Below are 14,187 nucleotides of genomic sequence, written 5' to 3' on the forward strand. Positions count from 1 at the left end.
CACCGTCGCTGCGATCTGACCTTTAAGGAGGGCACAGATCTATCCCACGGTGTGTTCCTTGGACGCTTTGCGTTCCAACGATATTTGTGCATCAATTGCGGAAAGATTTGACTGAATATTCGAAAGAGTGAAGACAGAGATAGGTGCTGGTGGAGTACAGCAGCTGTTAGCCGCGAAGATGGCCAAGCTCTAGAAATATATTGAGAGGGTTATGGCCTTTTCAAGAAACGGAGGCGCGAGAGCGTCCAAAAGGGCCTCCATGAGAATCAACTCAGCCTCACAGAGCGAGGCTGATACGAATCAGCCAGAGTCAACGCCATGACCCATAGCACACCAACTCCTCACGGGCTTGGAATTCGAATGCGGGGGCATGGGTGGGCGTATATAGGCGATCGGTTGAAAGTTTCAGGGCATCAACTAGCGAGAGGGACACGGCTCCGATTCGATTCAAAAGTACATCTTCCCGTCACGAAAGGAGCCTTTTCAATCTGATCGGATCAGAGCTTGCACCATGTATATGATAGTGCATTGAGCTGTAGTTCTGGCAGCGCTTCAAGCGATCGGAAATGGGTCCGATTAATATCAGACGGTTAAACTTGAGACCCTCCAGATCAGACCTCCAAATTCCATCTCAACAAGTGGCATCGAGACGATCAATCTCTTTCATATTTTCAAACACTCAAAACTATTCCCAAGTTAGGAACCCAAATCAGCACAGAAGTGGGGGGTTGCCTCCATGAAGTGAAGCCTTATCAAGTCAGGTCAGAAAGTCATGGGAAAAACCATGTCAACCCTGCTGACGCTTCGAGGTCGGCTTTGCCTTTTTACGAGATCTCGTGTCTCCAGGCATGTCGCGAGACTGGTCATTCGCTGCATTGGATTTTAGACATGTTCTTTTTCCCCGCTTCAAGCTTCGTTAGGTGTGCGCTCATCGTACTGTCAGCTATTGAATTTGTTTCAAGTTGTGGAAAATAGGGCTCGTACTTCGCGACCCTGTAAGAATCCGAGTTTTTTGGTTCCCACACTTTCTCGAGGGCTTTTATTATCCGGTTGCTTGACTTCGTCGTACCCCGTGTGAAGAGATTCGTTGAGTCTTGACTGTGTAGGAATTTCTCGTTGGTACTTTGACAAGTAGTCAATGTGTCGCACGGCAAATTTGAAAAGTGCAACCGATAGCCTCAAATACTAGAAGGATTTAGAGACAATCACAACCGGGAGGGCGGGCGGTATCTCGATCTTTGTCCGACGCTCCTCCACTTGAAATATGGCTGTCTGGCATGGAAAGATCTACGTAGCATGGAACGGACTCGCTGCCCTGTTTGATAGACGAGACTAGAATGAACTCCAAGCTAAGACCGGATCTGCCTGGAAAAGGTCGGCATCAAGGGTTGGCGTCGTGTAAAATTTGACAGAGCCCTTACAACAGAAGCAAGTATGTTAATTGAACGAATATTCACAAAAAATATTAACTTTTTTCTTGAACCATCAATGATTTTGGTGGACGTTTTTGTGGCCCTCCTGTCTTTTGGTGCGTGGTATTTTCTTGATCTTTGCGTCTTGACACGCCCGGGCCGCATGAGGCCGCGATGGGCTTGAGGAATTTTGCCGAGAATAGCTCATCTGTGCAAATCTATGGAGAGCCTCCGCAGCACTGATGGGGGCAGCACAGAGAATCGGAGCCAGGTCCAAAAGTGTCTGTTCATAAACTTTCCGTTGAGATTCGGGGGTTTTTGGATTTGAGAGTGCCTGAACGTGCTCTCGGTAAACAACCTCGAGACTACCGCCAACTCGCTCCTGATGTTGAACCAGAAATGGATTTGGTTTGGGTAGTTGGTTTTTGACAGGAGTATTCGGTCCCTCCCAGCTGCTCTGCGAAGAATGACGTGCACAAGGTATCTCCACAAAGGAAGCAACTTGCGGACTTTGGGTCCGTGAGGAGCCTGATGAGCATTGGCGACCTCCGGACATTTCGCAAGGCAATGGGATAGAGTCCGATCTTTGACTGAATATCGGGCTCTCTTCCATCGCGATGCTGGCCTCGTCACAGACTGGAGTCATCTGGCTGCGGGCGGCTTCATATGCGGAGCTACCTCGCGATGCGTCATCTTGGTATTCCTCATCGCCATAGAAATCGTCTTCTGAGCCGTCCGTAGAGCTTTCTGGGTCTTCAGAGGATACAGAGTGATAGCGAATATGTGAGGGCGCTTGAGGATGACAACGGGGCCTGGAGAATCCGGAATCTCGGGCCAGGCGCTGCTCAGATGACATTTCATTGACAGTGATCGGCCGTCGTTGACTGTCCAAATCGCGCTCATCATCGGAAGGCTTCTCCAGGGTCTCGTTCTGTGATTGACGAGTACGATGTCGCTCACTAGGCTGCTGAGTGGACTGGGGTGGAGAGATTGGCACGGCTTGGTCAAGCTGGGACTGAGCCAATGTGCGTGCTCGTGTCTTGATTGGAGTCACAGGGGCTGGTGTTGCTGGAATCCTTCGAACGTGTTTGCGCAATACATCATGATCAGAGGTGTATAAGTGACTTTTCCTCCAGCCTGCTTTAAGCGCCCCTCGCAAGAGTTGGCGCTGCAGCTGCTCAACAAGTGAATTGGCGACGAACCGATAGCTAACGGTTAACATGCCAGAAGCTTTGCGAAATTTTTCGGCCATCTCCGTCGCGTAGATCTCGTGCATCTTGGAGAACACGGTACATTCAAGCGGGTTGAAAAAGGGCGAGCCTTTGTGCGGGATGCAGACCAGATAAATGCCCTTGCTCCAGCAATTCATGAAGGTTGATGGAGTAATGTCATACAACTGCCCGTCGACCAGTAAGAGACGAGCTAGTCTTTCACGTTTGTTCCCTGCCAATCTTTTGGTCTCCGGTTCAAAGACTTTCTCCAACCAATCATTGAAAAATTCAGTATTCACCCATGGCTTCGCAGCAAAGGAGACAAACGCCTTGCTGACGTGAGCGGGCGTTTTGTTGACAGCCTCCGTTTTTGACACGAGATAAGGTGACAGATATTGACCGTCGTTGCTTGCACAAATGATCGCAGAGGCTATACGTCGATGATAAGGTCCATGATGGCGGAAAGAAGAAAATCGGTGCGAATATGGTTCCCGTGAAATGGGCCGCGCGCGAGGAATGTATCGATCAGCGCCCCGATACGGATGATACTCATTAACACGAGAGAAGGCAACTGTTCATTCACTGCCGGGGCCATGCCGGTCTCGGCTTTGGTAGCCACCTCGCATTTTGTTCCATGCCATTGTGGCAAAGAGATGAGCCGACTGTGGGGAGTTCTGGGGATGAAATAATTGCGTTCTTGACCAAGTTTCAAGCGTGCAGTGATTCTCCGTCAAATGAAACTGAAGTGACGACTTCGAATTTGACGCACTTGATGTTCACTATTGGATGGGGTCGTTACCGCCAGAAAATCTCGACAATGCTTCAGATCGCTCCAAAAGTACATTCATTGACAGGACACTCCGAATACTGAAATTCTTCTTGGTATATCCGAGGGAACAAAATCAATTGCAGCGGTTGATCTTGAATCGGACCTTGAGGGCTAGGCTTGAGCCATCAGTCGAAAGCTCAATCTTGGCAATATCCGGCAATATAAAGACTTCTGGGGACAAATTCACGCCTTTGTCCCCTTTAGGAAAATTGTAAACAATGGCTTTCCTCAGCACCACCTTGAGGACAAGATGAATCCTGAAAAAAAAATTGCGCACGATACTACCTCCATTTGAGAAGTCAAGCATCCACACTCCTGGATTAGCGTGATGCGTAGCGTGGCGTATCTGCGATTCGTCACTCTCGTATAAAACAGCCGAGGACAGGAAGGCTGTGATAATGAGCGCAGCAAGTCTTGTGATTTTGATGGCTGAGTAGCAACCATTGAGTGTACGAGCTACGATAACGCAGTAAGACTCGGTCGTCAAATTCAGAGACGGACCGGCCAATGGATGGATCGGCAAGAATCGGGCGCCAGGAGAGACAGGAACGGACCGACTTTCCTGGCCGAGGCCCAGTAACGTTCTTCATAGTTTCACGACGAGTCTGAACCAAGGTAGGCTGCTCTTGAGTAGAAGCTGGTTGTTTGAGAAGTGACATCTCTTAGGTAGGATACCAGCCTCAGTGGCTGGAAACTTACATTTGACTTGCGCAAAGATCAGGAAGTGTAAAACAACTTGCTGAAGACAGCGTGAACGCACTGTAATTTTTCATACTATGTCGTACTCCCCTGAGTCAAATGGATCCAGAGTGGATCTGAACATATTCACGGGTATGAGTTAGCGTCCCACTTGAATTGCTCAACCTAGACTGTTGCCTGAGCGACACGTTGAGCAGGAGTCTTTCAAATGGAGAAATGGGGACTTTTCAGGGGCAGCTCGGCGGAGACACAACGGTGCGGTGAATCTTTTAGCAGAGCTGCTCGAGTTGAACCTCAGCACCGTAGCTGTACAGGGTGAATCCTCCAGAGGCGAAACTGTATTACTTCGAATGTTGCTCCACTAGGCTGTCATTTGCGCGATCACATTGGTACGCAACCATATCGATCGACTTGCCGTTTCCGTCGGAATGATTTGACTGGGCAAGGGCTCGCTTGTGGCTGGCAACAAGACTACTACAGCAGATGGCCCATACCATATTTCTTCCATTTTTGCGGGCGAGAGTGATCCGTCTCATGCACCTGGTCATTTGTAGAGCTGCAGGAAGCTCTCAGCACCTATCACTTTTTGACCTCCAAGTTGCATCTGAGGTGAGTAGTCTCTGATGCCCTGTTTTTTTTTGGCTCGAGACCGGGGGTGATAATGTGTCCGGGGTTGACCCAGCAAAATGTGCGTTGACAGCTCGGGAAGTGCTCCACAACTCTGTGAAACGATATCCACATCGCGTGCCAAGCAGCCCCAACCGTTTCGGGCAATGCTGTACATGCTTGGTGAGGATGAGGACTGGTCCAGACATGGATTCATACAGCAGCACAATCGAGCCTGCGACGTGAATTTCATGAGAGACTTCCAGACTGAAGATGGAATGTTCCGTTGAGTTATTCCTGGCAGAATTCTCACCCCACTGAAAGAATCATTGATCACATGCTGCTGCCTCAGATGATTTGATTCCTTGGAAATCAGGCCTCTTGCTGACCGACCACTTGTGTCTGTGTGACGCTCCGCACTTCTTGGGTTGGGGGGCATCTTCTGGAGTGACTTGGTATCGAGCTGGATGAGCCCACTCTGAACAAATCCCCTTCTAGACACCACATACACCAGAACATCTATCAAACAAAATTTAACACTACAATAAGAGATTAGAGGATTCCTGCAATGGCTTAGAGCGTCAGGTTAGCGGCGCCGTCCTGCTCTTTGCACTGCAGTCACTCCGCTTACATAAGAAATGGATTACGTCGCCTCCAGCCGACGACCCCATCCTGCCCCGGTGGCTGTCACGCAAACACGACATTGATATTTCAAAACGGACCAGCATGGCTCAGAATAAGCATTTATGCTGCCAAGAAATTGATTGACCTCATACCGGCCACTTTCATTAACCTCAAGATCCGATCAGTCAACCATGGCGCACGTCTCGATCCCGCTCACTCATGGCAGGCATGGTATGCAGTGCAGATCTAGCTTATTTGCTGGATATTTCTGTGAAAATTGTCTGACAACTTGTAGAGATGCTGAGTCAGGTTGCGCAACTCAATGGTCGGACATTCAGCGAAGATCCGGTCATTAATTATATGCTTCAGGATATCCCAAAGAGGGAACGGCTAGCGTACCTACCAACTTACTGGTCCGTTCTTGTCAAATCAGCCCTACTAAACGAGGCTGTAATCACCGAAGCCGATGGCTGGAAAGCAGCAGCCGTGGTTGTTCCCCCGGGCAAGCAAGTTGACAATGTGTGGACACTTTTCTATTCTGGGTTTGGTTGTGTTCTTTGGAAGATGGGCTTCTCTGGTTTGAAGGTAGGATGAGAAGTGATGATGAATGGGATTGAAAGCCGTTTACTTATTGAGGCCCAGCGTCTATGGTCCGAATTCTCGGGAATGACCGATAATGCCAAGAAAGTTGGTCTGCAAGGCCAAAAGCGATACTATTACATTTTCAGCATTGGGACTGAGACTGAGCACCGCGGCAAAGGTTCGACGTGGCGATTGAATTGGTACTGAATTGAATACTGTGCTGACCCTCGCCTAGGGCTTGCAAGGGCCATCATACGTGACCGTATGAGACAAGCACAACTGGAAAATCTGCCAATCTGGCTCGAAGCCACGACTCCAAATTCTCGCAAGCTCTATTTGTCCATGGGATTCCAGGAAATTGAGAAGATAGTTCTTGGCAAAGGCAAAGTTGATGATCATGCTCAGCCACAGCCCGGAGGCTCTGGTGTGCCTCTCTGGGCGATGATCTGGTGGCCTGCTCAGATTGCCGATGAAACTCCCACATCATCGTAAAAGGGCACATCCTCGATCCTATTTATCGAGCGAGAGGTATCTCGCTCATAACCAGCTAGTGAGTCGACAAATCTAAGTCCAGCATGTTTGATTGAACAAAGAATCATGACACTGTATCGGTCTGGCATTTTCAAATTGTACTACATGAATGATGGATATGATTGAAATTATTGAAAAGAAACTTGTATCAAAGATTTACTGCACACACAACCGCAAGTGGAAAATAACCCAGGCAATGCACCGTTTTAACACACGCTGGGCAAGGAGTTGAGGTCCTTCGGAATCACCCCGCGCTTGACAGCATCTGAGAATGTCAAAATCAGCTTAGACTCAATTAATGATCAATTCTCTTCCCGGGGAGCGAGCACTCATCTTACCTTGATAAGACCACCGGTAGTCGTCGCCAAGATCAGCCTTCCAGGTCCAAAAGACCCAACCCTGCTGCTCTTCGTATGAGTGCACCTGTGCAGCGAACCACTTGGAATAAAAGTCGGTCTGCGAGCTGGGGTCCCAGTCGGAGGTCCGTTCGACGTCATCAGGCACACCGAGACTCCATTCGCCAACGATCGTCGGTGTATTCGAGTCGCGCTTGTCATTACAGGAAGTTTGGATGTAGCTATCATGGGAAACTTCGACACTTGTGTCCCATTTCAGGTATCGGTGATCATCGTACGCTGCATAATACAGGTCGTCGATATATTGGGTAGGATCTCCTGAGCCCCAAAGCTGATCCATCATCTGAATGTGGAGATAATCATTTTTGTCAATGCCGGCGCTGGTTTCGTTGGCACGGATACGCTACAAATCCACACCGTTAGCTCTTCCTGCCCTAAAAATGGAAGAGGGGTCTCCAATATGTAACTCGGTCACGACACATACCTCGAACGCCTTGGGATAGTAATTCTGGCGCATGGAGCTTGCTTTGTCATTCTCCTGCACAGGCTCATTCACGACCTCCAGCATACCGACATTGCGGAACTCATTGACCGAATGGATCAACCCGGTCATCCACTCGAGGAATTTGAGCGCACGCTCATACTGATAGTCATTGTAGAACCCGGCTTCAGGCGCATTCTGACCCGTGAACGCATTGGTCGGGGTCTGCGCAGCAGGCGCACCGTGCAAGTCCATGATGATGTACATGCCAGCATCACTTGCCCAGCCACACAGCTTCTTGACATAATCAAGACCACCCTGAGGGAAATGTTCTGAATTGGCGTCGACCAGGTCCTCACGAAGCCAGTAACCCACTGGGACACGGATCGTGTTTAGTCCGTAGCTGACCATTTCGCTAATATCGTCCTGAGTGATCCAACTGGCCCAGTGCTTCTGAAAAGCGCTGTTGGCAGCATCTTGACCGAGAGCCATCACACAGTCAAATTCGGACTTTTGACCACCACAACCCATCTCGCTCCAGGCGCTTTCGCTGATCCATGGTTCGAAAATGAATTGAGAACCCAAGTTGACTCCGCGGATCTTGCCGTTCGATGTAGTGAATAGGTTTGTGCCATCGCTAGCGGTGATTTCTTTATTGGCCTTGGGCAGCCAGGCTGCTGTCAATGTAGAGAGGACACCAAGCGCAACAAATCTAGAGAAAGCTCCCATGTTGTCGTTGTATGGGAAGTGTTTGAGCCTTCAATCAGTGCTTAGATGAGGATTGAGAAGGGTCTTCTGGCTCTTATATGCTTGGTCGACGTTGATACACAAGTCTCCCGTGTTCCGGAATCTGGGGGCCAAGAAGTGAACTGTCGTTCTCCCTCCGCTGGGGTTTCATTTGCCACGGATCTCTTGAAATCGAGCGGCAGACTCTCAGTGGAGAAGCCATGATGTATCAGAATGTTCGTCAGGTGTGGCCGGGATGTGGGCCCCGTATTCCATGTCCACAACAATCCCCTTCGAGGAAATGGTGTTTCAGCCCAGCATCGCCAATTCCTATAGAAGGAAGGATCGTCTATGTATGGATGCTGTATATACTGTGTCGTTAATGCCTGTCGCATATCTGCTTCAATTTTTGGCCCCTACTCCACACCACGCCTCATATTGAGGCATTTCCAGATCTTCGCTAAGAAATTCTAAATTCACCAGGTCTGCACAGCTTGTGTATATTCATTCTGAAAAGATATCGGTATCATCGTAGCAGTTGGCCCCAGAGCCAAGGACTATGCTACTTTGAGACTCTCGATGCTATTTTTTCGCGATAAGATAGATGGTCTTAGATTGATCTTCGAGCTATCTATTTTGGTAAGGAGATCACCAGGTTCAGCGTACAGAATGCATCGTGACAGTCAAGATTGCAAAGCTTTTATTCGCTCGGAAATTCCCACCCCCACTCAAACTCTTTCGTGACAAGAATTGAAGCAATTAAAATGCATATTTCATAATCGAAAATCGAGTGAACTTCTCCGATACAGAACTCTGTCTACTTGATTGGGTGCGACGATAGACCTTCGAGTCGCGTGCACGGCAAGGAAACTTAGGAATAGTACTGTACTGTGTGGCGACGATCCGTTTTCACTTGGCCTACGTAGGTAGTAGCTCCTAAGGAGCTCGTCCTTCCCGATTAACCTGCTCATATTATGACCATGACGATTAAAAATGCCCGCACGAAGTTGCATTCGAGTCAAACGTACGCCCTATCCGTTCCAATGTCTTCTAGTCGTCTGCATAATCAGGCACCACCCAAGAACCACAGTTTCAGCCCCCGCACCAAGATCGTCAGATCGCCGAGAAAGAACCACAAAAATGAGGAACCAACCAACCCACTGAAGACCTACTCCTCCCGAGGTCTCCGCTCGCCACAGCCGTCTGGCCCTTGACTAGGACTTTCTCCAAAAGGAAATTGGTACGGGCATCTTGGGCGTTCTTGATGTGCCTGTGAACTGGTCTGGTGAACTTCCCGTTCCGTCATCCGATAGGGTTCGCGTGGCAGAACGAGGTAGTGGACCACGGTTCATGCTTGGGCGAATGGCAGATGGCATTTGAGAGTTCACGCCACGTGCAGACGGGACACTGACGTATGGAAAGGAGACCTGGCGACTGTGAAGCATGGGTTTGCACTACAGTGACTACGCTGTGTACAATGAATTCCATTGAAATTCGGATTCTCTCGGCGAAGATCAAAAGAGCCGGGGTCTTTCCGGGGGCTCCATGAGTGAGTGAGTGAGAGTGTGTTTGTGGGAGACCGATCCCAGTAGGTCTACTCCAGTCCGAGGTCAAGTAAAGTTTGGAATAGCTGCCATGCAAGTTTCAGCTATGAGTTGTTGACCCTTCACTCACGGGACGAACTCAGGACCGAATTTCTGTTTGGACCCGTCTACAATAAGTGTGGTACCTAAGCATTAGAGTCGGGGCTGTTATCTAGATCCACGAGTTTCGCCCGCTAGAGCCCGCCTTAGGGAGAGAACAGAGTCTGTCAGACTATGAGTGGGAAATAACAATAACAAAAAGTGAGTACCAAGTTTCAACAATAAGAGGGAAATGCACTAGTCCTACACTAATTTTGGACTTGTTACGTCTAACTTATTCTTCCCATCAACTCGTTGGGGGTTCTATCTCCTAGTGGTCTACCTCCTTTTTCTTCCTGATCTGATGCCTGAACAAGTTGGGCCAGATCCTGTGGCTTTTTTTTTCTCTCTTTCTTCATTTTCTCTTTCTTCTTTGTTGTTGTTTTTCCTAGGGAGGATTTTGTGACTATATGTGAACTTTCCGGATGAACGGCTCTTAGCTACGTTTGAAGGATTGGCAGGAACTTGCTGATGGGACTTGGAATATAGATGAGTGCGATTTTGTTTTGATTCAGATCATCGGGAATTTGATGTCTGGGTCTTGGAGGTAGATGAAGAATGTAGTAATGGTAATGATGACATCTATGTCCATTTGAGTCATTTCGTACTGGCCAGCACCTCGGGACCACACAGGGTATAATGAAGAAAAAGGTCAAAGAGGAAAAACAAATATTGACAGAAAGCATGTGTGTGTGTGTGTGTGTGTGTGTGTAAAAGAGAGGGGGCGGGGGAAAGAGAGAAGAGAGAGAGAGAGAGGGAGTGGGGGAAATGAATCAACTGTCCGACAATATCGCGGCCCATTACACCACGGGACTGGTGCCACTCATACTTGGGAATAGCATAACATCGGAAACCCGGCCCAGGATGTTTCGCATATTCCAGTCTTCGGCCCGAACGGTGGGCATCGGTCGACTACCTGTAGCTGCAAGATGCGGCGGCCCCGAGGCGTGGTCGGTCATGGGTGGCGAAGGCAGGATGATATTTGGATATGCCTTTGGCCGGGGCTCGGGCATCGCGGGGGTCGCGGTTCGATTGCGGAGAGCGACGCGAATTTCCCGGAGCGCTCGCAGTGAGGACGATAGGTGTTTGGCCGAGTCGGTGCGATCGTTGTGTTTGGCTTCCCCATCGGCGAAGACATGATCGGCCAGAACTTTCTCCAGGCCGTCGATGAGAGCCCAGGTCCGAGGGCTGTCGTCATTCGTCACCAACAGAAAGGCCGACGCGATTGACCGTTGCAGACTGATCCACGATCGAGAGCAATGGGAGTTGATCTCATGCAGTTCCACAAACGCCTCAATCGTGCTCGCCAGACTATTCAGGCAATCTTCGCGGATCCAGGCTCGGCGAGCCTCGTCAAGGTGAGCATGTCGGTCCAAAGACACTCGCGTGACGACGGACAGCAGATAGGAGGAGTGTAACCGTAACTCGGTGCGCTCGATGTGCTCGGCAAGGGAGCGGCATTGATCCTTGTGTCGCAAATGTGGGGAGGCTTCCGCCAGCGTGCGGTGGATGCGCTGCTTGTACTCGCGGATATCATGGGGTCGGGGCTCCTGATGACCAGGATACATGCGGGACTTGAGCAGCTCCAGTGCCAGCGAGACCACCCGACAAAGGGTCTCGAAGTAGGGCCGATGCCCAGGCATGGATTTTCGATCAAAGGGTATCTCAGGCTGGCTGACCATGGTGATGGAGGGTCGGTCGTATGCGAGGGAGAAGTGACTATTTTGGAATGCCATGGTCCACCTGAGAGAGAATGTCAGCACATTTGCATGGAAGTACTAGGTGCGCAGCGGCAAGGACACACTAACCATGTGCGTCTTCGGGTGGCTTGATCCTCTATCGTGAACCCACTTGATTCTACGTGCAGGCCGAGCACCAGGCACATTCTCTCCGTCATGCCTATCCACCACTTGATTAGCCAAAGTCAAGAACGGGTACACGATGATGCCGGTATTTGGGAGAGAGGGGGGCAGCCTACCGAGCAATGTATAGGAGGCTCCCGCGTTCATGTTATACGAGAGCACATTGCTAATAATGAGCAGTACCTGAATCACCTCGACCGTCGGTTGGGAGACGTAATTCAACATCCGCAGGCACTGATATGCACAGGAGACTAGAAAGCTTGTCAGCGCTTTGCATTGTTGATCCCTTGGGACCCCTTCCGCGCCATTGACCACTTACTATACACCCACGAAGTCAGTTCGCGGTCCGCACTTGGCAGGTCCGACAACTGGCAGCCCGAGGCAAGCACCGCAAAAAGCAAGCTCAGGAAATGCAGTTCCATCCCAAATGGCTTGACTAGCCCATCGGCGTCCGGCTTATAGACCCCTCCGGCCCGTTGTCTCCCTTCCAGCAACAGGTTCGCCTTGCGATTCAGCGCATCGAGGTCCGGGAGGACAGGGTACAAAACCGCACCAATATCTCGATAAAAACTTAGAAACCTGTCCAGAGCGCAAGAAGAAAATAACATCACGTCATTAGCCAGATCCGGTCGTCATGATGCCACCAGGCCATTTTCACACCCCTACCAAGCCGAGACCACGTACCTGAGACATTGTTCGTCATCTGGGAGCACGCCGCATACGCCGGCAATGTTGAAGGTAAACGGATCCGAGGACCACAGGTCCACAAAGGGATACGCCATGGCTTCATTGCCCAGTGCCAGGTCTGCCAACAGATCCTCCGGGGGTAGCGCCTGCGCCATGTGCTCCGAGTCTTTGGATTTGTCCAGGATATCTACGAGCGCGGATCGAGACCCGAGATGCACGGCACCCGTCCTCATCACGTTAGACCCATAGACGCCTTCCGACCTGATCGAATCCTTCCGTTCGGACGGCGTTGTCGTGGCCGTCGCCGCGGTGAAATCGGGCTTCCTCCGCGCCGAGTGGGTTCTAAAGATTGTGTGCAGGCTGCCCATAATCTCTTCCATGGCGGCCATCTTCATACTGATCTCATCCCATTCCTCCTGTGAGATGTCGATCATCTCTGGTAGATCCGGGTCATCGCTCGGAGACACGGATCGCTCGGGGGCGTAAGGATCATCCCGCACATGTGGAACCGACTGTGAGAGAGGGGCAGGACCATCGTAGGCCGGCGAAACGCCAAAGGAGGCGTAAAGAGGCTGTAGCGGGGTGGCCGAGGTGGTGCTGGCTGTCGCGGGGGCGGATGGTCGCGTCGGCGGTGGCCGACCGTAGGTACATGCGAAGTTGCGCTTGAGGCAATTGCTGCAGGGGATATTGCGATCGCAGCGGACCTTGCTGGCGCGGCACGGCAGACAGGTTTTGCAATCGCGCGGGCGGCGGCGACGGATGGGATACGTCGGCATCGTTCAGAGTCCCGCGGCGTAGGGCGAGTGAAGTGGACTTGCTTGCCTGCGGCGAGCGGAATCTCGTCGAGAGCGCCGCATAGGCAGGTCGCAGATGGATGCAGATCCCGTTGGGGGAGAAATGATCGAAACAGAAGCAGACCCAGAACTTGGTATTTAGGGGCAGGAAAGAGGAAGAGAAGGAGCCTGAGGAGGAGGAAGACGAGGAAAAAGAGGCGGCGACGGGCCGAATGAGCTGGCTCTTTGGGTCTCTTGCGGCGAGTTACGGTGGTCCGAAGCTATTGCGCACCCAGTTTTGCGGGGAGAGAAAGAATCGCGTGAGGGGGGAGGTTACGCTCGATCTGATTCGTACATGCACGATCACAGAAAATGGGTGAGAGCCGCCATGGGCGTCTGACTATGAGCTGTTGAGGGTCCACGAAGATGCCACAGTGGGATCTGTCACTTTCTGGACTAAATTCCCCGAGAAAGTCAAAGTTAAACGAAGGCAATCGGCTTGTCCAGGGCTGCGCAAAGATGGCAGTGGTCAGTCGGTGGAGAGTGGGGGAGATGCACGGTCGGAAGTCAGATTGGGCGGTGGATCGAGGCCTTTCCAAGGTGTCCAAGGTGTCGAAAGACTCAGGTTTGAGAACTGGAAGAATCGCGACGAGTGGGATCGACGGGACAATTATTCCTTGCAGGCGCGGAGTGTAGGTTGCAGCCCGGTGCAGAATCCACTGGAACGGAATCCACTCCAAGAGATGCCGAGCTTGAGCAACCCGGTGGTGCTCGCTGTGGCTAGAGACGTATCCAGGTTGATTGTTTATGCACCGCCTCTTCAGCAGTATTCACTACGATCCCGAATCATCAAGAAACCTGATTGGGTGGGGAGTAAGAGAGAAAGAAAAAAAGTACAAACAGTTATACAGTAGGTATATGGTCTAATTTAGCCAGACTGTAACGTGATGCTTGCTTCGGAGATCTGCCAGCATGCAGAGCAAATCCCAGAGGCTCGATTGTGACCCATAGCCAAGAATCGGAGTGCTTTAAGAATCTGACATTAATGTCCATCGAGGGTACGCGGCTGCAACTTCGTCGTAAGGCGCAAATGGCAAAAATGAATGATCTCAGCGCTTGAAAGTGT

At 50.7% G+C, this 14,187-nt stretch overlaps 5 protein-coding genes across 5 annotated transcripts; 2 read left to right on the top strand and 3 right to left on the bottom strand.

The window, feature by feature from the left end:
• Positions 1 to 1,485: 1,485 nt before the first annotated feature.
• On the bottom strand, positions 1,486 to 2,781 carry POX_f08397 (uncharacterized protein; the record flags this gene model as incomplete). The annotated part of the gene is made up of 1 exon (XM_050117172.1): positions 1,486 to 2,781. One exon carries the CDS (start codon positions 2,779 to 2,781, stop codon positions 1,486 to 1,488), a length of 1,296 nt encoding a protein of 431 aa, XP_049967311.1.
• A 2,056-nt stretch (positions 2,782 to 4,837) lies between these two features.
• On the top strand, positions 4,838 to 5,047 carry POX_f08398 (uncharacterized protein; the record flags this gene model as incomplete). Its single annotated transcript, XM_050117173.1, has 1 exon — positions 4,838 to 5,047. One exon carries the CDS (start codon positions 4,838 to 4,840, stop codon positions 5,045 to 5,047), a length of 210 nt encoding a protein of 69 aa, XP_049967312.1.
• A 525-nt stretch (positions 5,048 to 5,572) lies between these two features.
• On the top strand, positions 5,573 to 6,455 carry POX_f08399 (uncharacterized protein; the record flags this gene model as incomplete). Its single annotated transcript, XM_050117174.1, has 4 exons — positions 5,573 to 5,612; positions 5,677 to 5,966; positions 6,024 to 6,141; positions 6,199 to 6,455. 4 exons carry the CDS (start codon positions 5,573 to 5,575, stop codon positions 6,453 to 6,455), a joined length of 705 nt encoding a protein of 234 aa, XP_049967313.1.
• A 245-nt stretch (positions 6,456 to 6,700) lies between these two features.
• On the bottom strand, positions 6,701 to 8,060 carry POX_f08400 (putative glucan endo-1,6-beta-glucosidase B; the record flags this gene model as incomplete). The annotated part of the gene is made up of 3 exons (XM_050117175.1): positions 6,701 to 6,759; positions 6,833 to 7,253; positions 7,335 to 8,060. 3 exons carry the CDS (start codon positions 8,058 to 8,060, stop codon positions 6,701 to 6,703), a joined length of 1,206 nt encoding a protein of 401 aa, XP_049967314.1.
• Positions 8,061 to 10,539: 2,479 nt separating this feature from the next.
• POX_f08401 (uncharacterized protein) lies at positions 10,540 to 13,064 on the bottom strand (the record flags this gene model as incomplete). Its single annotated transcript, XM_050117176.1, has 5 exons — positions 10,540 to 11,482; positions 11,548 to 11,638; positions 11,718 to 11,852; positions 11,921 to 12,180; positions 12,286 to 13,064. The coding sequence occupies 5 exons, from the start codon at positions 13,062 to 13,064 to the stop codon at positions 10,540 to 10,542; spliced, it is 2,208 nt and encodes a 735-aa protein (XP_049967315.1).
• Positions 13,065 to 14,187: the final 1,123 nt, after the last annotated feature.

The sequence above is a fragment of the Penicillium oxalicum genome, chromosome VI (assembly GCF_001723175.1).
Source record: "Penicillium oxalicum strain HP7-1 chromosome VI, whole genome shotgun sequence".
NCBI classification, from domain to species: domain Eukaryota; kingdom Fungi; phylum Ascomycota; class Eurotiomycetes; order Eurotiales; family Aspergillaceae; genus Penicillium; species Penicillium oxalicum.